Source organism: Rhinolophus sinicus, linkage group LG01, assembly GCF_036562045.2.
Source record: "Rhinolophus sinicus isolate RSC01 linkage group LG01, ASM3656204v1, whole genome shotgun sequence".
In the NCBI taxonomy this organism is placed as follows: domain Eukaryota; kingdom Metazoa; phylum Chordata; class Mammalia; order Chiroptera; family Rhinolophidae; genus Rhinolophus; species Rhinolophus sinicus.
In genome coordinates this window covers 47314458-47339826 of record NC_133751.1, presented here as the reverse complement: position 1 = coordinate 47339826, position 25369 = coordinate 47314458, and the positions used below count along the sequence as shown (strand labels likewise).

General features: G+C 40.0%; 1 protein-coding gene across 13 annotated transcripts in view; it reads left to right on the top strand.

The window, feature by feature from the left end:
* Positions 1 to 25369, top strand: part of MCF2L2 (MCF.2 cell line derived transforming sequence-like 2) — a 209650-nt gene that overhangs the window by 151148 nt on the left and 33133 nt on the right. For 10 of the 13 annotated variants that reach the window (XR_012494951.1, XR_012494952.1, XR_012494953.1 and 7 more), the window contains 7 exons: positions 8889 to 8955; positions 10168 to 10283; positions 11433 to 11502; positions 16188 to 16280; positions 16991 to 17083; positions 20458 to 20526; positions 22542 to 22667. Coding sequence is in view for 10 of the 13 variants with exons in the window: in XM_074328532.1 (XP_074184633.1) it covers positions 8889 to 8955; positions 10168 to 10283; positions 11433 to 11502; positions 16188 to 16280; positions 16991 to 17083; positions 20458 to 20526; positions 22542 to 22667 (634 nt within the window). In the remaining 3 variants the exon portion in view is untranslated. The remainder of the gene's footprint in view (positions 1 to 8888; positions 8956 to 10167; positions 10284 to 11432; positions 11503 to 16187; positions 16281 to 16990; positions 17084 to 20457; positions 20527 to 22541; positions 22668 to 25369) is intronic. The other 3 variants (XM_074328529.1, XM_019735801.2, XM_074328544.1) reach the window with 1 other exon arrangement.

Genomic DNA, 25369 nt, shown 5'->3' with positions numbered 1-25369 from the left:
GGAACAGCAATTGAGGAAAACACTCACCTGTTAGCCTCCCAGGAATCAGGGAACTGTTAAGATTCTTCAGGCCTTTTACAAATGCTTTAAAATACCATTGGCTTGAACATGATCATTGTGTGTGTCTATAGTGTTTCACGTTGTAATAGTTCACAGTGCTGAGAATTTATTGTATAATTACAGAACACCTAATTGAAACCGAAGAAGGATGTAAAACTAAGAACGTGTTTTCCTAAGTCTGAGCCCTCAAGACCTATTCTGCACTTAATGAAACAGGCTCCTGGAGCGATATCTGCCCTGCTGGCCAAATCAATCTCCTACGCCTTGCCCTGAGCTCCTGCATCAAGTCCACACTGTAGCTGGTGTGACAGCCATGTCCTCCATCCAGGCGCCCCCTGCCTCTCACGCTCCCCATCCAGACTCTGCCCCAGCAGCCTGCTTCCCTCAAGGCCCCTGTGGAGCCTGGACTCCTACACCGTGCTCAGGTGTCCTTTCTGAAACACCCTCCTGTCTTCCTGGCCAGGTCCTCACCTCCTACAGAGGACAGTTCAGATTTCACCTTCTCCAAGACCTCTCGGTCACATTGATTCCCCTTCTCCTGATGCTAACCTACTGCACACTTCAGTTACACATTAACTAGTTAACTGAGTTGTAAATGAACAGAAAGTCTTTCGACCTGTGTTTCGTTTCTTGTAAAAGTGAAAAGCGAGGTGCAATTAGACCAAAGACCACATCATACATTTTATTATAAATGATAGGGGGCCTGCCCAGTGACTCAGGCGGTTAGAGCTCCATGCTCCTAACTCCGAAGGCTGCTGGTTCGATTCCCACATGGGCCAGTGGGCTCTCAACCACAAGGTTGCCTTCAATTCCTCGAGTCCCGCAAGGGATGGTGGGCAGCGCTCCCTGCAACTAAAATTGAACACAGCACCTTGAGCTGAGCTGCCGCTGAGCTCCCCGATGGCTCAGTTGGTTGGAGAGCGTCCTCTCAACCACAGGGTTGCCAGTTCAACTCCCACAAGGGATGGTGGGCTGTGCCCCCTGCATCTAGCAATGGCAACTGGACCTAGAGCTGAGCTGCACCCCCCACAACTAAGACTGAAAGGACCACCACTTGAAGCTGAATGGCACCCTCCACAACTAAGATTGATGTGGTCTTGACTTGGAAAAAAGTCCTGGAAGTACACACTTTTCCCCAATAAAGTCCTGTTCCCCTTGCCCAATAATAAAAATAAAAAAAAATCTTAAAAAAAAATTCAAAAGGGGCAGTTTTAACAATAGAAGCCTCCCTGTCCAGCCTGACTCCCCTTTAAAAAAAAAGAAAAGAAAAGAAAAGAAATGATAACATATTTAAAGAATGATCTATGAGAGCCAGGGGGATACTCAAGATTATCTAATTCAGCCTCTTGACACATAAAGAAACAGACCCTGAGAAAGAAAATGACTTGCTCAAGGTTACCTTGTATTTTCAAACTAGAAGTAGACGTGGAAACCTACTTTCCTGAAAATGTGTATTTCTATAATGCCATGCTAGTTTCCTTTAATTTGTGTTTTATTTAATAGTCAGCAAACAAGACTTCAGATGCTCCTCAAACATGGGCCAGGAGACACAATGTAATGTAGTGGGAAGAACATTGGCTTAGCCAAAGCCATTGACCTTGGTCAAGTCGCTTTATGGCTCGGGTCCTGTCTTTTCCTCTGTCCAATAAGGATAAATTGGATGGAATTGAAGTTATAGCTGCTTCTAACATTTTATGAACCTATAGACTGTTGGCCCCGCCCCACCAAAGAACTTACAAGTACTGATAGGAGCTTACGTCTCTGGCTTCTGCTCCCTCCTCCACACTGTTTCCCTCGGCCTCGGGACACACTTCCTCCTTTTTATCCCCTGGCTTCCTTTCTTTTTAAAACTCATCTTAAACTTCACTCAACTCAAAATAGATAGTGTCTTCCTCCATGCTTGGCCTACTTATGGCCCCTCCTCTGCACCTGACTCCCCTCACTACCTTATCACACTGCACTGGAGTCACAGACTTTCTTGTCTGTGCCATTAGACGGTGAACTGACTAAGTTCCGGGATTATGGTACATTGCTCTAGCCCAAGTGCCTATAATATAATGATGCCTGGTTTATAGTAAGGAACCAATAAGTGCTAAAATCTAATTATTTTTGCCTGGGAAGCACGGACAAGACTGTGGTACTAATTTCATCTGAAGCTGTTAGAGTTTTCTTGGAGGAGCTTATTGAAACTGGGTTTTCAAGGATGATTGGAATTTGAAAGCAGGTGTAAAATAATAACACTGGAGTAACGAAAGTGAGGAAGGTGGCTAAAGGGAGTGGGTCAAATCAGTGTTACTTAGTTGAAGCAGAACATCTATTTTAGACTCGTCTGTGTACTTGTGAAAATTACAGATTCCACCTGTAGCTCCCACCCACCATTCCTCATTCTGAATCTGTAGGTCTAGATTTACTTTTAAAGCAAGCTCCCTAAGTAGATTCTTATCACATGAATGGAGAGTCTTGAATTCCTGGAAGGAACATTAGCAGTTGTGGGCAATTGAAAGCTATGTTAAGTTTTTGAAGATGGAGAATTATGGCACGATGACGATGGAGCTTTAGGAAGACTGGTGGTCTGCAAAACAGATTGATGGCAGTGGATTTTCAGAAGCAAGGGTGGGATGCTCGGAGTGCACCAAAGTACTTAAAAATGGAGATTTTGCTCTCTATTGGTAGCACCAGAAATGGAGAGTAAACTGACTCCAAGAGGCATGTTGAGCAGTGAAATGATGAGGCTTGGTGACAGATTGAATATAAGTGATAATGACAGGAAGGGGTCTGAAATGACAACTGTGTTTTAGGGACCCCAGGAAAATGGCAGTCCCACTGATGTACATGCTATTTCTGTCTAATGAGTTCTGCTTCAGCCTGAGGTGACTGAGGTGTCTGGAAGGCATCCAGATAAAGACGTGGATTGGCAATGTGGATTTGAGTGTGGCCGAAGGTCTGGGAAGAAAATAAAGATGGGGGAGAGTCAATAGCATGAGTGAAGAGGAGGGAAGAAAGCCTGGAAACCTGAGCTGACCTTAGGGGAGCAGGAACATTAGACAGGAGGAGGAAGATGAAGCAAGGAAGAAACAGAGAAGAAACAGAGTTATGAGGATTGAATAATAAAGAGACACCAAAGAAAGAGAAAGGGTGAAGAAGGTGGATACCCATTATATCAGATGTTCTAGAATTTGAGAAGGATAAGAACAGATCTTTCAACTTGGCAAAGAGGGTATTAGATGAAAACTAAATTTTTAAAAAGTGAAAATCAATAATATTTTCTGATGTGTGTGATGTGATCTGTCAGACCAGGAGAAAACAAAAACTCTTGATAACAAATTGTGTTGACAATGAATGAGCAGAAATATACTTCTGACAATCTGGTTCCCAAAAGGATATTCTTCTATTTGAGAGCTGGGAAACTGGGGATGGGTAGGGGCTAGGGAGGATGAGGGGCTAGGATTAAAAGGGGGAACAGATTAGGGTGCATGGACAAAGAAGAAACTTACCAGGAAATTCTAACATGTATGTATTTTAATGATCTTGTTTACCGAATAAGGTTGCATTTATTATTTAAAAGGTTCCATTCTTGTTCCTCGGTTATAGTGTCATCTGAGACAAACATGATGTGTCATATAGGATGAAACCGGATACCAAAGCTCTGTTTTGACACTACCTTAAAATATGACTTCAGAGAAAACAGCGGTCCCTTCAAACATATTATGCCTCCATTTCTTCCTTAATGACCTGGGGTGGGGGTGAAGGGAGATCCACTTTTAAATGAAAAACAAAGTGCCAGAATGTACACTAGTGCAGGGTGCATTAGTGCAGGCTGATCTGACTTGGTGACTCATTTGGTGTCCTAATTACAGTGCTCACCTCCGGGCAGATACCCATCAGGACATAGGAGCAAATTGCTCTAGGCGTTTAATGTTTTTACATTACTTGAGAACTCGCAATGTTTTCCATTCTTCATCTACACTACACACACAGAGGGTGCCACAAAAATGTATACACATTTTAAGAAAGGAAAAAACTGTATTAAAATTGTAATACTCAATATATGCCGTTAACAAAAGATGAACACAAGTCATGTGTATATCTTTTTTTGGCACCGCCAGTAATTTGTGACATTAGATGTTAAATCCTTGAGAGTCTTTTCTGTGAACAAAGACATGTATTTTGGAATAATAAAGCAGGCACTCCTCAGATAGAATCATAATATTTCTCCCATTTTATAGTTATTTGAAAGGAAAACAAAGGAGAGGAAAGGGAAAAGAACAGCTTAACAGTAATATGAGGGCTATTTTATTTTTAAAACCTGAACTGAAATGTAGGCGACCAATGTTCAGGGGACTTCCTATTGTTGGAGTTTCATCTGTCGCAGTCATTGCAGTTGAAAAAGTAAAATGAAGCAGTTGGATGAGATCTGTAGACCATTTTCCAAAACTATAAACTGGGACATGACCTGACAAGGGATTTTTTTTTTCTTCTAAGTTGTGAGTATTTTCTTGTTTCAGATTCTTAAAAACTCTGGAGTCTCTAAGTTCTTACATAACTGTTAGATAATAAAATTCATTTCTGCCCACCATCTTTCTGCCTTCAGACTTCATTTAATCATTAATTCATCCTTAAACAGACTTGCCAAGTTGCTTAAGCCCAATGCTTCATGAGGGCATAGGAGGCTGGCTTTACTCTGGTTTCCTATGAACGCTTACCTGTTGCTGTGGTCCTACTTGGTATCAGGACTGATAGAAATAGATTGGTATCAAGGCTTATATTTCCTTCTGACATAGCAACTGTCATCATTTTCAGGATGATTATAAAAAAAAACAAAGAAACCTGTTACTCAGTGACGCTGTTCACTAGGTATGATCTTAAAGAAACTTTTTGGTAGTGTTTATCTTTCTTGAAATTGTATCCTCTGTCAATGGCTGTCCTTTGTCAGTCTTGTCATACAACAAGCTTTTGTAAATAGATACAAAAATTGCCATTTTAAGAAAGAATAATTGTTGCGCTATAAAATATGTAAATTGTAGAACTTATTTACAACTCTCAAACAGGGTTTATATGTCATCACCTCCAATAACGTTCATGTTAGGGTGTCATGTAAACCATTTTTTAATTTATAAAAGTGATAAATGTTTATTTATTTTTTTTAATCAAAGGGTGTAGAGTAAAATATAGAAATTCTCCTTCCCTATATTCTAGCTTTCAGTACCTCTTTCCAAAAGCAATCACTGTTGACAATGTCTTAAGTTTCTTTGCATGAATTTTCTAAGCATATACAGTTTTACATATACGGAGGGTGCCAAAAACTGTATACACATTTTAAGAAAGGAAAAAAACTATTAAAATTGTAATACTCAATATATACCGATAACAAAAGATAAATACAAGTCACGTTTGACTTCTGCAACCAAGAGGTGCTCAAAGTTGTTACCATCAGCGTCCAGACACTTCTGATTATGGCAAACTACTGCTTGAGCAACATTGACCAAAGTGTCCACTTGTATACATTTTTTTGGCACTGCTGTGTGTGTATATATATATATATGCATATATATGCATATACATATATATGCATACATACTTGTTTTTATACTATGCGTACTTTTCTGCATCTTTTTTTTGGTTTTTATTTAATTCCCTTAAAATACCTGAACTATGTCATATCAGCATGAATCAATTGGTTTCATTCTTTTTAAAAACTGCATAGCATTTCATCCTATGTATGTACCATAATTTATTGATGAGCATTTAAGAAATTTCCAGTTTATATCTGGTTTTTGTTGAAGTGGTATTGTTCTAACACAAATAATAAACAGTCTTAGAAGTGAAATTACTGAGTCAAGGAGCACGTTTTCAATTTTGATGAGATATTTCCAAGTTATCTTGAACAAATTTTCACTTCAGCCAATATTGTCAGAGTGTTTCCACATCCTCATCTATCAGTCTTACTCTGAGATTTGAAATTTCTGTCATTTTAGTAGTTGAATATTGCCACTCCTTTTTACTATGCCTTTGTTGGATTAGTGTATTGAGAATCTTTTTTACATAAGACTAATAGTTATTTGTGTATTGGTGTGAATTTCCTATATCGTGTCTTGATTATTTCTCCCTTGCCATGTCCATTTTATGAAAGGAAAAAGCTATTACTAGGATAGGTTACTGTTTAATAGATCACCCACCAACAGTTCAGAGGAAACCATAAATGTATATATTCTACACATGAACACTTGTACTGTGTTTCCCTAAAAATAAGACCTAGCCAGACAATCAGCTCTAATGCGTCTTTTGGAGCAAAAGTAATATAAGACCCAGTCTTGTATTATATTATATTATATTATATTATATTATATTATATTATATTATATTATATTATATTATACCTGGTCTTATAGTAAAATAAGATCGGGTCTTATATTAATTTTTGCTTCAAAAGATGCATTAGAGCTGATGGTCCGGCTAGGTCTTATTTTCAGGGAACCACGGTACAAACACTGACTCACTTGGAGGCCTAAGAGAAAGCCTGAAAAAGAAAGTATGGCCACAAAGCCTGAGAAGAGAAGAGAAGTCTGTCTGGAGATAGATGTGGGGACTAGCCTTACTCTTTCTATTGGTTTTCTTTCTTTTTTAAAAAAAGATTTGTATTAAAATATAGCTAACATACAATATTATATTAGTTTCAGGTATAGACATAGTTACTCAATATATATATACCTAAAGAAGTGATCACCATGATAAGTCCAGCAACCATCTGACACTGTACCATGCTACACAATATTATTGACTATATTCCCTCTGCTGTACATTACATGCTCATGACTTACTTGTTTTATAGCTGGAAATTTGAACTTCTTATTCCCCTTCACCTTTTTCCTCCCTTTTAAAATTTTTCAGTTGACATTACAGTTGACATTCAATATTATTTTATATTAATTTCAGGTGTACAGCATAGTGGTTAGTAGTTTATATAATTTAAGAAGTGATTCACCTGACTAGTCTAGTACCTACCTGACACTATACGCGTATATAGTTATTACCATATTATTGACTATATTCCCTCTGCTGTACTTTTCATCCCCATGACTATTTTGTAACTACCAATTTGTACTTCTTACTTCACCTTTCTCACCCTGCCCCCCAACTCCCCACCCATCTATCACCCCGATAAATCTAGTACCCATCTAACACCATACATAGTTATTACAATATTATTGACTATATTCCTTATGCTATATCCTACATCCCCATGATTGCTTTGTAACAACCAATTTGTACTTCTTAATCCCTTCCCCTTTTTCACCCACTCCATAATGCCCCTTCCATCTAGAAACCCTCAAAATGTTCTCTGTATCTGAGGTTGTTTCTGTTTTATTTGTTCATTTTGTTCTTTAGATTCCTCATATAAGCGAAATCACATTGCAGCCTTCTTTCTGTCTGACATATTCCACTCAGCACAATACCTTCCAGGTCCATGCATGCCACTGCAGATGGCAAGAACCCATTCCCTTTCATGGCTGAGCAATATTCCATTGTATATATGTACCACCTCCTCTTTATCCATTCATCCATCGATGGACATCCAGGCTGCCTCCACATCTTGGCCACTGTAAACAATGCTGCAATGAACATACGGATGCACATATCCCCTCGAAGTAGCGTTTTGGGTTTCTTCACATAAATACCCTGAAGTGGGATTACTAGGTCCTTCTTTGCTGCTTAAAAAAATGACTGGAAACTTAGACTCAGCTCAAAATTTCGCTGGGGCAGGAGTCCGGGCACAGCATGACTGGCTTTTTGCTCAGGTTCCGCAGAGCTAAATTCAAGGTGTTGGTTGGTCAGCTGCACTCGGTATCCTCTTCTAAGTTCAAGTGGTTGTACCTGAGTTTAGTTCCTTGCAACTGTAGGACTAAAGTCACTGTTTCCTTGCTGGCTATCAGCTGGGGGCCACTTAGCTCCTAAAGGTTACCTGTGCTTTTTGCCACATGTCCCCCACCAAAGCCAGCAAAGGAGAATCTCCCTTGTGCTAAATTGTTAAATCCTTCTTGTGATTTCACTCTGTCTGAATTCTAGACCCAGATCTACAGAGTGCATGTGACGAGGACAGGCCCAACCTGGTAATCTACCCATCTTAAGGTCCGCTGATTTGGAACAAGTCAGAATGGCCAGATCCCTTCACAGTTGCACCTAAATTAGTGTTTGATTGACTAACCGGGAGGGGCTATGTGTACACCAGGGGACAGGAATCTTGGGGTCCATCTTAGAATTCTGCCCACTGCACCCCACACCTGCCTTCCTCAAGAGGAGCATACAGAACTCCTGTCGTTTGGCTGACGAAATCAATCACACTGAAACATCGAATGCCAGAAGAAGGGGGGAGGACTGGCACTTCTCTAACTCTGCACAACAAAGTACATCCCTGTGGGTCAAAGATCCATGTGAGCAATGACACAGCACAAAGCTGGGGAAAAACATCTACGTGTACAACGTGGGGGTCAGGCAGACCTTCCTGACCAAGGATCCAAACTAGGGATTTTTGACTCCAACGTCTGCCCTCTTGACCTCCACAATATGGCCCACCAGAGGATAAGTCGTTCGCCGGCTCTACAAATGGATTTTGAGTCCTCTAACCTTGCCATTTCTTTTTATGTCACTGTGATTAGAGTACGGCTTGGTCTTGGGTGTTCCACAGAACAGAATGAACTGACTACAGCCTAAGTAGTGGAGCCACTAAGGGGAACTGTTGATGAGCATCACGCCTAAAAGAATTCTAAAAAGCTTTTCTCCCTCCCTCTGTCTCTCTCTCTTTCATCTTCCCACCTGCTGCTGTGATTCAGGCACATTATACACGACTTGCTTGAGACTGAAGAGATTTATATAAAAGAGATTAAGAGCATAATTGATGTAAGTAGAATGGAGGGGGGCGTTAAGCATGTATTCCAACTGAAGACGTTTTGTTGCACAAACAGATTCAAAATAGCTGCCATTTGTCTCCAGAATTCCCCCCAAGGTTTCAGGTCTTTTAATTTCACAAGTGTCTTTCCAGTGGGAATACGAGCATTCTTATGACTATTGATCCATGTTAACTAACTTCCAAAGGGTTGTGCCAATTCATGCTGATTCTAGCAATGCCCAGTGAGGTTCACCATATGCTTACCAACAATGGATATGATAATTGAAATGTTTTTGATAAGTTAATAAGGGAGAATTGTTTCTCATTTTTTAAGTAGCACTATTTGCTTTAGAGTGGAAATGTGTATTTTCCTAAGGGGAAACATGAGGAATAAACTATATATGTGCAAAGTTATAATAGTTTTTTTTTGTTTTTGTTTTTTTACTATAAAATATCAGAAGACAACTAAATATCCAGTTAAAAAGGGAATGGTTACTCAGTTGGCTAGAGCACATGCTCTCAACAACAAGGTTGCTGGTTTGACTAAGATTGAAAGGACAACTACTTGACTTGGAGTTGATGAGTCCTGGGAAAAAACACACTGTTCCCCAATAAAGTCCTGTTCCCTTTCCCCAATAAAATCTTTTTTAAAAAGGGAATGGTTAATTAAGTCTGATATACATGCTAAATTAAATCTTATTCAACTGTTACAAAATAATTATTTTGAATAATATGTAGCAACACTGAAAAATGCTTATAAGATTAAATTAAAAGCAATATATGTAGAAATTTACAAGCAGACTCTAGAATGTATATGGCAAAACAATACAAATTACATATATATATATGTATATATATATACTGAGATTATAGCCATATAAAATAAGCTTTTAAAAAATCATGAAGGTAGTATAATAAAATAGTAATTGTGTCAGGTCATAACATGATGGGTAAATATTTTCCTTTCACACTTGTATAACACAAACATTTTCAAAATACATTTGTTCTTTCTATAAAAATGCCATTTAATTATCATTGCCAACTGAAGATGGATACATGAATAAAATAATATCAAAAGAAAGTGTTTGATGGAATGGCTTTCAGGGAATATGTGTACTATATTCCCCAATTATTTTATTAAAGTTTGTTTCCCTGGAGTAGCTAATTCAGATCATCTCTTAATGTCCCTATCTGGAAAACCTACCTTGTTTCCACCTCTGCAGGGATATATCACTCCAATGGATTTTATTTGGCTGAAGCATCTGATTCCCGATGTTCTTCAGAATAAGAAGGACTTTCTCTTTGGGAATATTGAAGAACTTTACGAATTCCACAACAGGTATATATGATAATTCAAATTATCAGGAAAAATGGAAAGTAAGAGACAGATGGAAACCACATTGATAGAATTTGGAGATGAAAGTGTTTAGATATTTTCAGGCTTAAGTAAGTAGCCCAGAGTCAATGGGTTGAGTTGGGTTGGGTTGGGATGAGAAGGAGGGGAGAATTCTCGTGCCACAAGATCCCTAAGGAAGAAGGGAAAGGACATTAATGGAGTGTGTGCCAGGGGTCAGGCACCAATGTTGTATTCATTTGAGTTCTTATTTATCTCTTTCTACACTAGCATTTACTGATCACCTGTTTGGTTTCAGGCACTGCGTTCAGCATTGGGAATACAAAGATGATGGAGACACCACATCTGCATACCTATTATCATAGGGTAGTGCTGGGAACTAGGGAGTTAAAAAATGCGAACTGTTTCAACAAGTGCTCCTTTTAGCCCATGGCTACTTGGGTGCTGCATTCCAGAGAATTAGAGGTGGAAGGGACTTTGGAAATCATCTTCCAACCCTTTCATTTTACAGATGAGGAAACTGCACCTTGTTTATTCACTTTACTCACTATAATGACCTCAAAATCCACATCTAATTAATGGAAAGGAAAAGAACCACAGTTGTATCCTGACTACATGTCATCTCTCTGAATCTGTTGTCAAAACTGAAGTAAAAATCTCATTTCTGCTACTTTCCCTGGAGAAATTATGCCACCTCTTTGAACCTCAGATTTCACATTAACCAAACCTTATCTTGCAAGGTTTGGTAGAGGATTAAATGAGATCTTGTTTGCAAAGCACTTAGCTCATGCCTGGCTTATAGTAAGTGCTCAGTGATTATTGGTAGTAGCAGTGGCAACAGCAGCAATTTTTATTAACATTCTTATCATGTCATAGGGAGCCTGGATGCATCCATTCTGTCTATGGCTAGTGCTTAGAACGGGCAGAACAGCTGTGGGTGCTTTGAGGGCGTCCTAGTAATGTGACAGATTACATTTTTTTCTTCCAAGTCAGTGTGTTGAAGATGAGTCAAGAGCAATAAAGCCTGGAAAACAACATTTTTCTAGGCACCTCTTAAAACCTCATATGATTTTACTTAAAAAGAAATTGTAACCCCATATGTGTAAAAATCAAAGCATACTTTCCTTTCCCTAGGACTTTTCTAAAAGAATTGGAAAAGTGCATTGAAAACCCTGAACTTCTGGCACGTTGCTTTCTCAAGAGAGTAAGTCTGTGTTCCCAATAACTTAAAATAACTGTGATTAAAGTCAGCCTTTAATTTTCTGTGTACGTAACAAGGACTAACAGAAACACCAATATCTGAAAACTTCTATCTGCCTTTTGAGTGCAAAGCAGGAGTCTTTTGCAGTATGTCCCCCAGTGGATATGAGTCCAGTTTGTCTGAGCTCACACTGATGGTGGGAGCCACTTACCAGCCTCGCTTCTCGCAAAGTCCGGTAAATGAAAGACTGGCCCCCCGGGCAACCCAAAGCAGGTGACCCGAATGACTCTGAATGACTAAGCTAACCCCTTTAGGACAAGAATCACACTTACATTCCTCACTAGCTATATTTACGCTCTGAAGAGAAGTACTGATGTTAAACTAAAAATCCCCCCAATGTATTTACTTCCATTTTATTTTTTACAGCATAGAGGGTGGTTAGAAAATGTTAAATCTTGGTTTAGCACCCAATTTGTGAATGTCCTATCCTACAGCAACATACCTCTGACCACCTCCCCTTCCAACTGCACACACCACTTCCCTCTCCTCGCTTCTCCACCTCTGCCTTGGGCAATAAATAGGCTGTTTGGGCCAGTAGTTCTCCCTGGGCGCTGCCACAGAGAAATGTTTTACCCAACACTATTCCCCACCAAATGCTTTCTTCCCTGTAGGAAGACTATGCAGACCCTTGGGTGCCTTCCGCTCTCTAAGTCTTTCCCATTCCTTCTCTCTCCCCTGGCTAGCCCTTCTTTTCATGCACTTCCTTGTTTTTCTTTTTGTGATGCTGAGACAACAGATCAAACAACTTCAAAATTTTCAACAACCCAAATTATGACTGATACAGTTTAAGAGCGGTACTTGTGATAAACTGAAAGCAAGCAAACAAAAATCCCCAGGTTTCAAGGTATTCGACATAATGCAAAAAGCCTTCAACCTACAGAGCTCCTGACTAGCTTAAAAAGCCCCTTCTGTGGCCCTCTCTGGGCTTTCCACCACAGTCCCGTGAGAGGTTTTCAAGTGCTAGAATTCAAGATAGCACACTAAAAACTGTTTTGTATTCGATCTGATTAATTTCCTTTTGAATTACTTGTATACCATTATTAATGTTTTATACTATTTTGCAATTTTGCACTCATCAAACTACCAATGTGAAATCTAGTTTCAGAGTTTAGAAATATTCTATAATTGTTTATGTTGTTATTGCAAAGACTTATTTAAATTTTTGAATGAGAAAAGGACCGAATTCCAGTGCGGAAAAATGGATGTTATCCAATAAAAATTATCCAACTATGAGGAAATGGTCAGGGTGTTGCCAACTGAACATCTTTTCTTGGAAGATTTCCTCTCCTGAAGTTTTACAAGGCATTTTATAGTCCCCCATGTTGAGAAACACCTTAGAAATCATTAATGCAGACCACAAAGTCTGCGTACAAGGTCTGACAATTAAGTTCGCGAACTCATCCTAGAAAAAGTGCTACATTCCTTATTGCTGAATATCACTATGGTCACCTTCTAAGTACTCCCCTTGGGAAGCTATGCACCAACACCAGTGCCTAGTCCACCCTTCAAAGCAATTTTGGAACACTTTTTCTGGAATGGCCATCAGAGCTGTCATTGTATTACCCTTGATGTCCTGAATGTCATCAAAATGTCTTCCTTTTAATATTTCCTTTATCTTCAGGTAAAGAAAGAAGTCATTGGGGGCCAGATTAGGCGAGTGATTTGTTTACTGGCTAAAAACTCACAGACAGTGCCATGTGAGCTGGTGCATTGTCGTGATGCAAGAGCCATAAATTGCTGGCAAAAAGTTCAGGTCATTTTCGTATTTTTCACGCAGACTTTTCAGCACTTCCAGATATTAATCTTGGTTAACTGTTTGTCCAGTTGGTACAAATTCATAATGAATAATCCCGCTGATATCAAAAATGTTAACAACGTTGTTGCAAAAAGTTCACGAATTTAATTGTCAGAACTCATATAATCCTATATGATTTATGATGTTGGAGACAAAATACAGGTAATAAATTCTTATGAAGCACAAAGTTATGACTCTGGGACAAATGGAGTAATTAAAAACCACAATTATCTAATCTTTGAGAATCCTTGAGGGAATTGACTGCTGCTGTGCAGACTTATGTTTGTTAGACTACAAGGTGGGCCCATCATCCTTTATTTAGTATAGCAGTTTACCTTTTCTCAATAGCATTTGCAGAATACCACTCATTATGGAACTAAATTTCAAAATACTGCTCCTGCCAAGCGTTTTAATCAGATTCTGTAGCCTATAGCATCCAGGGAGATTCTGCCCCAGAGACCAACCTCTACATAGAATAATACTTGTTAGTGGTTTCCTTTGAGTTCCATTTGCCCAATGGGACTCAGGAAATGTAATTTCTTATCTAAGTCAAGACACTTGCTATCTGCATGACCTCAAGTAAGTCACTTAAACCCGTGGAGTCTCACTTTTCTCCTCCATACAACAGGCTTAATAATATTAATATGTAAATTTGTTGTGGAAATCAGAAAATAATGCATGCAGGAGGGTTCTACAAAATAAAAAGTGCTTTGACAATAGTTACCATTGGTTGGGTACTCTGTATGTATCAGGCATTTGTTGAGAGGTTTCTGTATGTTATCTCATTTAATCTCACAGCAATCATAGGAGTTGAGTGCTGTTGTGAACCCACTTAACAGATGAGAAAACTGAAGTGTAGGAATGTTAAGTAACTGACTTCAGGTGATATAGTTTGTAATTGACAAAGCCAAGAACTGAACTTGGATCACCCACCACCAGTGCCCACAGTCTTAATTAATAACCAATCATGTCTCCCTGTGTGAATATGAGCAATTTTTTAGCCTCCTGCTTTATTCTATGAGGGGGTAGGGGGAATCGGGCACTTGCATATGCTGCTGACTCGTGCACATCCTTTCTCTAAGGAAGTTTGGACTGAAGAGCAACTTTAGGTCAAAGGTTGCGTTTTGGTACTTGAAAGTGTATAATGCTCTGTGTTGCTGAAAGTACGGGCACATGACCAAGAGATGAAGGTTTCAGAAACACAGGTTTCAGCTCAGCACCCAGCAAGAGCACCAGATCCCCTCTCTGTTACTGGGAAAGTTTGGGGAAAGATGGCTGACTGTTGAGGGTGTTTCACTGGGTGGGGAGCTGGATCTCCAAAGTCTCCTTCAGCTTCTGAGAATCTTCCGGTGGTGAGTGCTGAAAGCAGTGAATGCTTGAATTCTTTTAGAAGCTAAAGGCCAATGTTTTTGTGCTCTGACAGACCAAATGTGGGTGGGATGCCTTCATCAATTTGTAATGTTTTATAAGCCTGGCCCTCAGGATGGCAGGAATGTTCCCTGTGTCTAGGCTACGATGCTATGGGAGACACTGAGTTTAACAAATATATTTAGCATGGTGCCGGTACATCAAAGGCACACAGTAGGTAGTTCTTGAGTGAATGCAGCATGAATGTATTATTGTCAAGCTCTGAATTATTATGCTAGTTTCTTAACCTGTCTGTACATTTCTCTTCCTATGTGTGTGTGTGTGTGTGTGTGTGTGTGAGAGAGAGAGAGAGAGAGAGAGAGAGAGAGAGAGAGAGAGAGGTTTTTCCTGGAGGGAGTAGCAAAGGACAGAGTTGCTGTAGTTCTTATGGTGAAATGACCACTTACAATCCATGAGGACAGGGGAAGAGGTACGGAAATGGAAATCATTCCGTGCAGCAATGTGTTTGGAAGTAGAATAGACAAAGTTGAAGCTGGGAGGGGAAAAATAGCCCATGTCCACATGAAGGACATCAAGAGTTGGCCTTAGCAGAAAGATAGGGACACTGAAATCTAAAAGGAAGTGGCCACTTGGGCTTCTCTGCCGGAGCAGCATGGGCTCTGTGGCAAGCACAGGTTCTCCTGCTAGAGCGGATGAAACTGCAAGCTGACTCCATAGACTTACGGTAGCCCTTCTGTCTGGGGTATTGGCAGATGTGGGCCGCCTCGCACAGTCTTTGATACAATGAGAATATGGGTCGCACAGGAGCTTGGAATCCCTGTTATCTCTAGCTCTGAGCTAGTCATGTGCCTTTTCCTTCTCCGAATCTTGCGCTGCAGGTTGAAGGTGATGTCTGAGGCAGAGCTGCAGCTTTGGGGCTTGCCCACGTGATTTAGATCTGTGTTGCTTTGTCCAAACTGCCACATTTTCCACCTGGGGTGTTTCTCTCTTGTGGTTGTTTCTTAGGTTTTTCCCTAGAGTTGGTGTCATGATGATGTAAAAAGGGAGGGTGGGAAGAGAGGAAGGAGGGGCCATCACTCCTTTCTGTTAGTTTTAACACTCACTGCAGAACTATTTTAGAAAGAAAAACATAACTATTTTGGGGAGATACTGGTGTCCTGAATAAAGAGCAAAGGAGGAATGATACAGATAAAACCCAACTCCTGTTCATGAATTTACTTCTTTATTTACCTGAGTCCTGAAACTGCTCTCACAGCACTTTGATCGTATCTGTGCTTAGTGCTTCTGGTTATTCATAGCCCTCTTGGTGTCCCCGTATCACACACACATCCCAACATAAAGTTGTTTATTGTGCACCCCCACTTCCTCATACATTGAATATCTCAGGCTTGTTGAATGAATGAACTTGTATTATCCTGTCCTGAAAAATTCTACCGATTAATTTGTTCTACTTTTTCCCACTCAGAAAGAAGATCTTCAAATATATTTTAAATACCATAAGAATCTGCCCCGAGCTACGGAAATCTGGCAAGAGTGTCAAGACTGTGCCTACTTTGGGGTAATGTTGAGATTACAAGGTCTCCCACAAATTGTTTTCCCAGAACAATGTTTAAATGTTTATGTGTATCAAAGTTTTAAAGATATCAAAATGATGAATTAAGCAGAGAAATTAGTGTTAGGATTGATGTTCATTAAAAGTCTCTCCTATTTTGAAATCGCATACTGCTTCCAGTGCTTTCAACACTGCCCTGGATCTCTGCGGGACAGGGCTGTGAGGTGCAGCTGTAGCCTCGTGAAAAAACCAGAGTTCTCTTCTAGGATGGGTTTTAAAATGGAAAATATCAGAAAAAGGTTACACTTTGGGGCTCCCTGGAATGATATCAATAAGCCATCATGTACCCTCGGGGCTCAAAATGACCTGAATACACCCTACCACACTGCAACTCGAAGACAGGCTACCTCCTTTTCAGAAGGATTTGAAATGCCCCACTGTCTTCTAGTGGACTTGCTTTCTAAAAGAAATAAATGGTCCTGCTTCCTGGGTTGCCTATAAAAATACTAGCCGAGTTGTCCCCTTTGCTCTTTCTCTCATTCCACACACTGTTCCTGAGGGACTGGACAACTCAGTAACAACACACAACTTGTCAGCACAGCTGTGCCTCTGTCCAGGAAGGGCCCGTTTCCTTTCTTGTGTTTAAAGGCTGCCACTTTTGTTCTCTGTGTGTGTTGTTTGTTTTGTTTTCTGTTGTTTCTGTTTGGTTTTCAAAGGTATGCCAGCGCCAATTGGATCACAATCTCCCTCTCTTTAAGTACCTTAGAGGACCAAGCCAGAGACTTATAAAATACCAGACGCTGTTGAAGGTAAACTCAGTAAGATGGTGCTGTTCAATGTGGGGAAAACAGATGCCTGCGCTGTGCTGCGTTTTTCCTGAGACATGTAGAGTTGTGACTTTGTCTTCCAAACACGAAGGTGACTATCCTCTGGGCTTTTTCTGTCCTCCAAGTCTAAAGCAGTCCTCCTCCATGAAGGGTAAGACCCAAGAATCCTAAGAGTTGAAAGAGACCTGGGAGCCTGGCTAGTCTAGCATGCAGCCGGGGCATGAATCTCTAAGAAGCCTGGTTTAGGGGAGGAGAGGTCCTTGGGAGCAAAGTGGGGAAGGCAGATGCAGCCTCACTGCAGACAACCGGAAGGGTGGGGAGGCAGCCAGGCCTCTATTCTCTTGTAAGATACCTCCGGGTAAGATACCGTCGTTTGGCAAGGAGCTTCAGACAGGAGAGCTCTCCCACACACCCCAAACAGGACAGGAGGTGCTATCAAGGCTGCTTCCCCACGTGTGAGCTGAGGCGAAGGTTTGGGCCACTCCTCCAGGTTGTGTTTTGAATTAACCTTTATAAGCAGCTCTTGCCCAGTGGCTACTACCTCTTAAAACAAAAACAAACAACAACAACAACAAAATGAGCCGCTGCTATTTACTGGGTACCTTCCCACGTGTATTTCTTATTTAATCCCCACAATCAGATGTGTCAGAAAGGCTCTAGAGTGTGAAGAAACTGAGGCTTGGGGAAGTTAAGCTCATGGCCCAGCATTCTGCTCTCAGAAAACATTACCCCTTTCAGCTTTGCATCAGCAGTCCCAGCCGAGGCTGGACTTGGTTTTCTTGTAGGTAAAATGAGGATACCAGAACCTCCTCCTTAGGCTAGCTGGGGGAGCAGGGAGTGATGCATGGAGAGAGCTCCCAGGACCTGTAACCATTATATACATGAAGATGTCACGTTAGTGTCTGCATGAGGATGATGACTCATTGGTTCTTCCCATGAGTGGTACCTGTGAGCATGTTTAGATACAGCGTTCACTTAGGGCCTCATAGTCCTCTGACTGTCCTATCCTTACTGTCATGAAGTCCTACCACTGGGCTCATTGAGGAGAGGGCAGGACCTAAGGTGGGGTCTTCACTCGCTGGGCCTGATGCATCGGGGACTGAAGGGCTCAGGTTTTCCTACTCAAGTGATGTTGACACAATAGCTAAGTTCTGTACCATATACAGCAGGCTGTAGGGCATAGTAATTAGAAACGCAGATTCGGGAGTTAGAACTCCTGGTTGTGGATCTGGGCTCTGACAGCTGTGTGAACTCAGGCAAGTCACATAACCTCTCTCTGCCTCTCATCTGTACAATGAAGGTAGTAATAATACTTTCCTGGTATGTTTTTTTGGAGCATTGTATGAGGTAATACATGTTAAAAATACTTAAAAGATTATACTGGCTTTATGTCGCTGAGGAAACAAGAGACAGAATCACTATAAAATGTTCCTTGGGGATCTGTGGGGAGGTGTGGGAGGGCTGCTCAGGGCAGAACAGTTTTTCCCATCACAAAGCTTGCTAGGTGCCTGGAAAAACAAGTTCAAACTTCTGGCACAGCTGAGAAGAGAGCAAGAACGCCGTGGTTTTCTCCACCCTGAGGAACGAGCTCATTCTGCAGTGCCTGTCATCGGCCTCTTTGAGAGTATGGATGTGGGACCCACTGCCTCACCACTTAGAAAGGATCATGGGATCCTGATGTGGGAGAGCTTTGCTAAGCATGAAAGAAAGGGGAAGGAATGATAGATTATACCATTAAAAATGAAGTCATGAAAAATTGGGGAAAATGTTATATTAGCAAGATGTGTGACAAATGTTTAGCGTGCTTAATAGTGAGCACATAGAAATTCATAATAAGAAACAAAAGAGATGATATCTATGAGATGCTTAATATCTTATCTGAGATATTGTAAACATTAATAATCATGACCAAGAGTTTTTTGAGTACAGAATGTCTAATGAGTCATGACAAGTCAATTAGAGAATATTGATATATATTATCATCAGCAAACACTAGAAATACATATATGTAGGGATAGCAGGAACTCACTTTCATCAAGCTCATGATTTCTGTCAAATAGGCTAAGTGATGGATGGAAACTATCGAATTTAATGTAGAGAATTTTTCTTGCCTGGATTTTATTTGATCAAGGTATGGTTTGGAAAATGGTGTGTTATTTATTTACTGTAAGTTTTGCTTATTGCAAGGATATTCTGGAATAGGTGTTCATTCTGATTTCCTGTGTAAGAGCATTTCCAATCATAAGAGCAACATTCATTTTTCTTCTTTTAAAAAAAAGTTAAATAGTTTACTATTTTAAAAAATAATTAATAGGGAGCGATTGGTAAATGGTACCAACTTTCAGCAATAAAATGAATAAGGTTTGAGAATCTAATGTAATGCATAGCAACTACAGTTGGTAACACTGTATTGTATAATTGAAGTTTACTAAGAGAGTAGAACTTAAATTGTCCTCGCAAAAAACAAAAAAAGAGAGAAATATGTGAGGTGATGGCTGTGTTAACAAGTTGGGGGGAATCCTTTCACAGTGTAAGTGTATTAAATCATCGTGATGTACACTTTAAATAGCTAACAACTTTATACATCAGGTATTCCTCAATAAAGCTGATATTGAAAAAAGAAATTAATAAGAAAGAAGAACAAGGGACATTGGCAATTTACCAAAAAATAAACGCTAATAGCAAACACTTTTTTGAAAGTTCTACCTCACTAGTTATCTAAGAAATTCAAATTAAAACAACAGTAAGGTAGGATTGCTCTGATGATTCAATTGGCCAAAACTTTTGATTAAATGGTAGTACTCAGTGTAGGTTAGGAGCAAGTGAAACAAGGTTTCCTAAGTCGGGGGCAGGAACATAGTCCTTCTGTACAGAACTTGGAAATATGCATGAAAACTCCTAACATTGACAATTCCACTTCTAGGAATTTATCCTTCGGAAAAATTGTTGAACCTAAATATTTAACAATGGAGGAGATTAATCAATTATGATTTATCTACAGAATGCAGCACTGCCACAACCAAAACCATGTTTTTAAAAATATATAATACCATGAGAAAATAAACTTTCATGATATGTTGTTGAGTGAAAAAAAGCAGGCTGCAAAGTAGTATGTCCAATATGATTCTATGTTTGTGGAAAGAAGTCTTTCATTCATATGCCATTCATTCATTCTTGTGTCTCAAGGTTAGCAGTCATTTGCATGTCCTCTCTGCTCAGAATGTGTGGTGGGGCTCCCTCTTACTCATGAAAAATTCACATACATTCTCAGTTACTTTGTCTGAACGTTGTTTGCACAGTAGATTTAGTTGGCGTTCTATTTTTTGATTTTCAATAAGGCTTTTGGGTTAATGCAGGGTCTGCTGGATTTTAAGTCTCCTGAGGATTTGGAGATAGATCCAGGTGACCTAGGAGGTTCGTCTAAGGTACTGGATGTTAAATATTGTTTTATATAACTAACTGTTAATGGAGTTTGCCCATGGGTGGGAGGATTTATGACAGTTTTGTTTCCTTGCTTAAGATCTTTATTGTCTAAATTTTCTAAAATTGTACGTATCCTATAGTTCATAGTCAGGAGAAAAAACAAAAAAAATTAAAGGCAATTCAAAGTGGAATTTGTAGCAGGATTAAATAGTAATGCTTTCTTCCTTTCACATAAAAATGTTCTAACAGGAATACAAACATAGAAGACTGGAGGTAAATATGATAAAATCTCTACTGTGGTTTTCCTGCATGGTAGGATTGTGAATGATTTACATTTATTTCTTTATATATTTAATTTGTATACATTATGCCCTGTTCCCCTCCAAGTGTGTGTGTGTGTGTGAATTTTAAGAGAGACAGTCAAGGTTCCCTTGGAGGAAATGACAGCCAACCAGATGAGGAAGGAGTCTGGTTTAGCAGTGGAGTTTCTTTCCAATTTCCTCTTGAATACTCTGGTTTTAACAAGAAAAATGTGAGGCATATGTCTCAGGGTTAGCAGTCATTTGCATGCCCTCTCTGCTCAGAATGTGTGGTGGGGATCCCTTGAACTTAGAAGAAGCTCCAGACACAGGTAATAATTTTATAGCCTGGAGCAAGGAGAGCTAACCCAAGTCAGAGGGCTTCAGTAATACTTGTAAGGATTTTTCTGAGCCTCACATGATCAAGGTAGAACTAGGAAGGAGAGAGAATAGGAGCAGTTGAGTCTCTAAAAAGAAGTTGAGTGTTAAGTGTTGGGTAAAGAGAAAGATGGCTATGTAAGAATGTTTAATCCTTTACTGATGACGTGACTAAGTCAGGTGAGAGTCTGCTGTCTTTCACCAGGACCTGGAGCATATTTATTTTGAGGAAGAAGGTAGGAATCCATGACAAACTGTTTAATGGAGGCAGCATGCTCGGCTCCACTTACCAGTCCTGTCACTCATATCTCGGATCCAAAAATACTAATCCCCAGCACTTTGGCAGAAATTAAGAAAATGCACAACCCTTTGCTGACATCATGCAGTACAGGACAAAAAGATGTGGGGATACATGGCGGGCAGCAAAGAGCTATCTGTTCTTTGTTGTAGAAGTTGATGTGTTAAAAAAAAAAAAAGGAAGAAACCAAAATCTGTTTGTTTGCATTGACTTGATAACAGATAAATGTGCTATGTAGGTAGCAGGGGAATAAAATACTGAAAATCTAAGCAAAAGTCTTTTAAGCTGAAACAATCATCCGTATTATGTCCTAAGTATAACAGTGGTAAAATTTGAACCTTGGTCTCTTGAATTAACAGTTCCGGCTTTTCCACTTAATGTTGAATCTTCATGTTCGGGAGGTGCAGACCTCGTTGGTTTACCTTTTTGGCATTTTTAAAGATAGTAGCACGTGGGGAGGGCTTGGAGGCCAGGAGAGAGGAAGTGCAAAGCTGCGGGAGATTCTATGTGGCACATGCAGTCCTCACAGCATTTACACGTAAATCATTAGTAAACCTCCACCTGGCAGCCTACTCTTTGCTTCTATAGGATTTTACAAATATCCTCTTCTGGGATGGTTTTAAGTGTTGTTTTACCCATAAGAATAAGAGTTTCACATTAAGATAGGAATCTGATACTCAGATTGTACTTTTCCATAGGCCCCAGGGATAGGGCTGTAAAAGAGAGAGCAGCCAAATTAAAGGGAATGGTGTTTTTTCATGCTTTAAAAAAATCTCAGTATGTTTCTTATACAGCAGGAATATAATGCCCATAATTTTATGAGCTTCATTCTTCATTAGTATAATGTACACAGGTATGGGTGATGATAAACCAGCAAATATCTTTACGACCATTCTTTGGGAGCTGGGAAATAGATCGATGTACCCACCTCAGACACTCTGTGCTGGCTGGATCTGCGGTTCCTTATCTCTGTCCTGTTTTCCTTCTTCACTTGGTAAACGGTTTACCCTTTGATTTCCAACAAGGCATTTGGTTTCCACAGAATGGGACAAAGAGGACCAAGGATTCAGCATTCTTAGCTGAACTGCACCAAGCTTTGGCTGTGATGGAGGATTTGATCAAGTCCTGTGAGTTGGCCGTAGACCTGGCAGCAGTCACTGGTTATCCGGTATGTCATGTTCCATAACAAGTTTTGGCATGTTTCACATGAAAGGCAGGCACAATATTACAAAGGTAGGAGATGCTGTGACAAAGTTTAAAAAATGATTTATGGTAAAGGAATCTGACTGTGGGAAAAGTAGCCTATATCGGTCAACAGACCTGTGCTATGAGATTCCAAACAGCCCCTCAGCGTTTTCAGGATTCTTGGGTTGTATTCCTCATGGTCCAGACTATTGAGATTGACCCATGCACTCAAAAACCAAGAACTCAGGGCCCAGAATATAGATGACCAGGGGAAATTGCTAAAAGAGTAATTAATTTTCTGACTCATGACACTATTAAAATATTAAAAGACTTTCCTCTTGACTCAGATTTTCTCCCTGAAAATTACTTTGAAAATGGGTCCTAAGTGAAAGTCTAACTCCATTTTACACCACAGATCCCAGAAGAGGTCCAAGAAGCATATATTGTATATCCCTTCATCCAAAAGGTGGAAAGAAAATACCACGAGAGGCAGTGCCGGGGAGTTGAGCCGTCTCGACTCGAGCATTAGGCTTCATCCTGAACAGGCCAGTCCCAGGCGTTCCAGGCAAAGCATCCTTCATAACTGTGTGATCGCCTGAGGACTGGAACATAAGTAACATTCAACTGGTTTCACTGTGAAGCACTCAGATTTTGACTCAGGTGTATTCGTTTTCTATCATTGTCATAAACCTCTGCAAGCCTAGAGGCTTAGAATGGCACAAATTTATTATCTTACAGTTCCGTGAGGCAGAAGTATAACACACTCTCACCAGACTGAAATCAAGGTGTCTGCCCTCCTTTTTTGGAGGCTCTGGGCGAGAATCCTTTCCTTGCCTTTCCATCTTACAAAAACCAACCCACATTTCTTGGCTCATGGCCACTGTCTCCCCTTCAAAATCAGTAACAGTGGGTTGAGTTCTTCCGGCTCTGATTGCATCACTCTAGCCTTTTCTTCTGCTTCTCTTCCACTTTTAAGGACTCTTGTGATTACATGGGACCCACCCAGATAGTCCATGATAATCTCCCCATCTCAAAGTGAGCTGGTTAACAACCACAATTCCATTCAACATGTAACCTGACATATTGTAAGACTCCAGGGATTAGGGCGTGCACCTCTTTGGGAGGCTATTACTCTGCCTGCCATACAGGGGTCAAGCATTCCGAGAATTATGTTTCACACAGACACTTTCCTTCTCTTTTTTTCCTTTTCATTTTTACCTGGTTTTAACATACTATTAAAATACTGTAACATACTGCTGAGGTCTGGGCAGAGGAAATGACCTTCCTTTTTTTCCCTTGTTATAAATCAAGCCATGCAAAATAATTAGGGGCAAAAAAACTGTCATTTTTTTTTTTATTCCCCTCTGTCCTAGTATTTCTCTAGAGAACATCTCGGAAACAGCCCCACTGGGTTTGTGGTGATCTGGGCAGTGATGCTGTCACATTCCCTTGAGACCCCAGAGTGCTCTCTGCTTACTACTGATGCATGATTCAAGAGGGTATTCATGAACCACAGGGGGTGTGTGTGAGAGGAGATCATTTTCTTGGTAATAATTTTTTCCTTCTTGGGCTAAGGAAAGTCAAGGGAACAATTTGTCTAATCATTTTGGGACATCATTCTGTTCTTCTTATCTCTGAACATGTGTCACCTACCCCTATTAGATATCCATTTGCCTGAATCAAACGAATATCCCGGACACAGGGCAGGAAACTCCCAGCTATTATTCTGAGAGTAAGTAACATAGGAGGAGGGAGTTATGAGAAAAGAATGATTAAACTGTGAGTAAATAGCAATCAACCCTGATTTCATTCCAAGCCAGCTTCTGTGCAAATAAGATGAACGAGTTTATAGCATTTTAGAGATGTTATACCAAGTGCAAAAAGCTGTCTTTCCCCGTGTGTCCTCAGAATTGCACCTTTGGCATACACCCTAAGGTTTCTTTTTTGCTAAGACTTTAGCTTGCTTTACGTCCCATACATTAGCTAACTTATCCTGACAGTTTTGTATAATCCTATTGAATTATGAAGGAGCAGGTATTGGAATTTTCAACTTTCTGCTTGAGCAACAGATCCATGGAAAAAAGAGTTAACTTGCCCAAGATCACAGTGGCATCAGCTTAGACTATTTCTTGGATCTCTTTTCTCCCTATTCAAGGTGCCATCCTCTCAACACAGTCTTCATCTGATTCTGTGTAGAGTTTACTAACAACACAACTGCCATTAACTCAGATCTAATGATCCTGAGATTCTTTGCCTCAATTTTGTAGAACTTTATTACAGGGTGTTTACAGTCATATGCTATATGTATGTTTTTTTAGGTTAACCTCTTAGTTTTTCTACTCGACATCCAATATCAACCTGGTTTTGTAAAGGAAAGAAATTGAACTTGAGTGGATGAATTCACACTTAAGACAACTAAAACAAATTCCCTTCTGATATTTACACTTTTTCCTTGTGTTTACTTGGTTCTTAGTTTATTTAATCACAAAAAAACTTTTAAAAAATTATTTTTAAAAGGAAGGTTGTTTTGTGGAATGCTGAGATCTAATTTACTTGCCTGCATTTGCCAAAAAACTTTCCCCTTTTTCAATCCAATGCATAAAATAGAGATACATTTAGAGTCCTTTTAAATCCTGACTTGCCAGGAACAAGTTCCAAAGTTGAATAGTAAAGGTTGAATGAAAC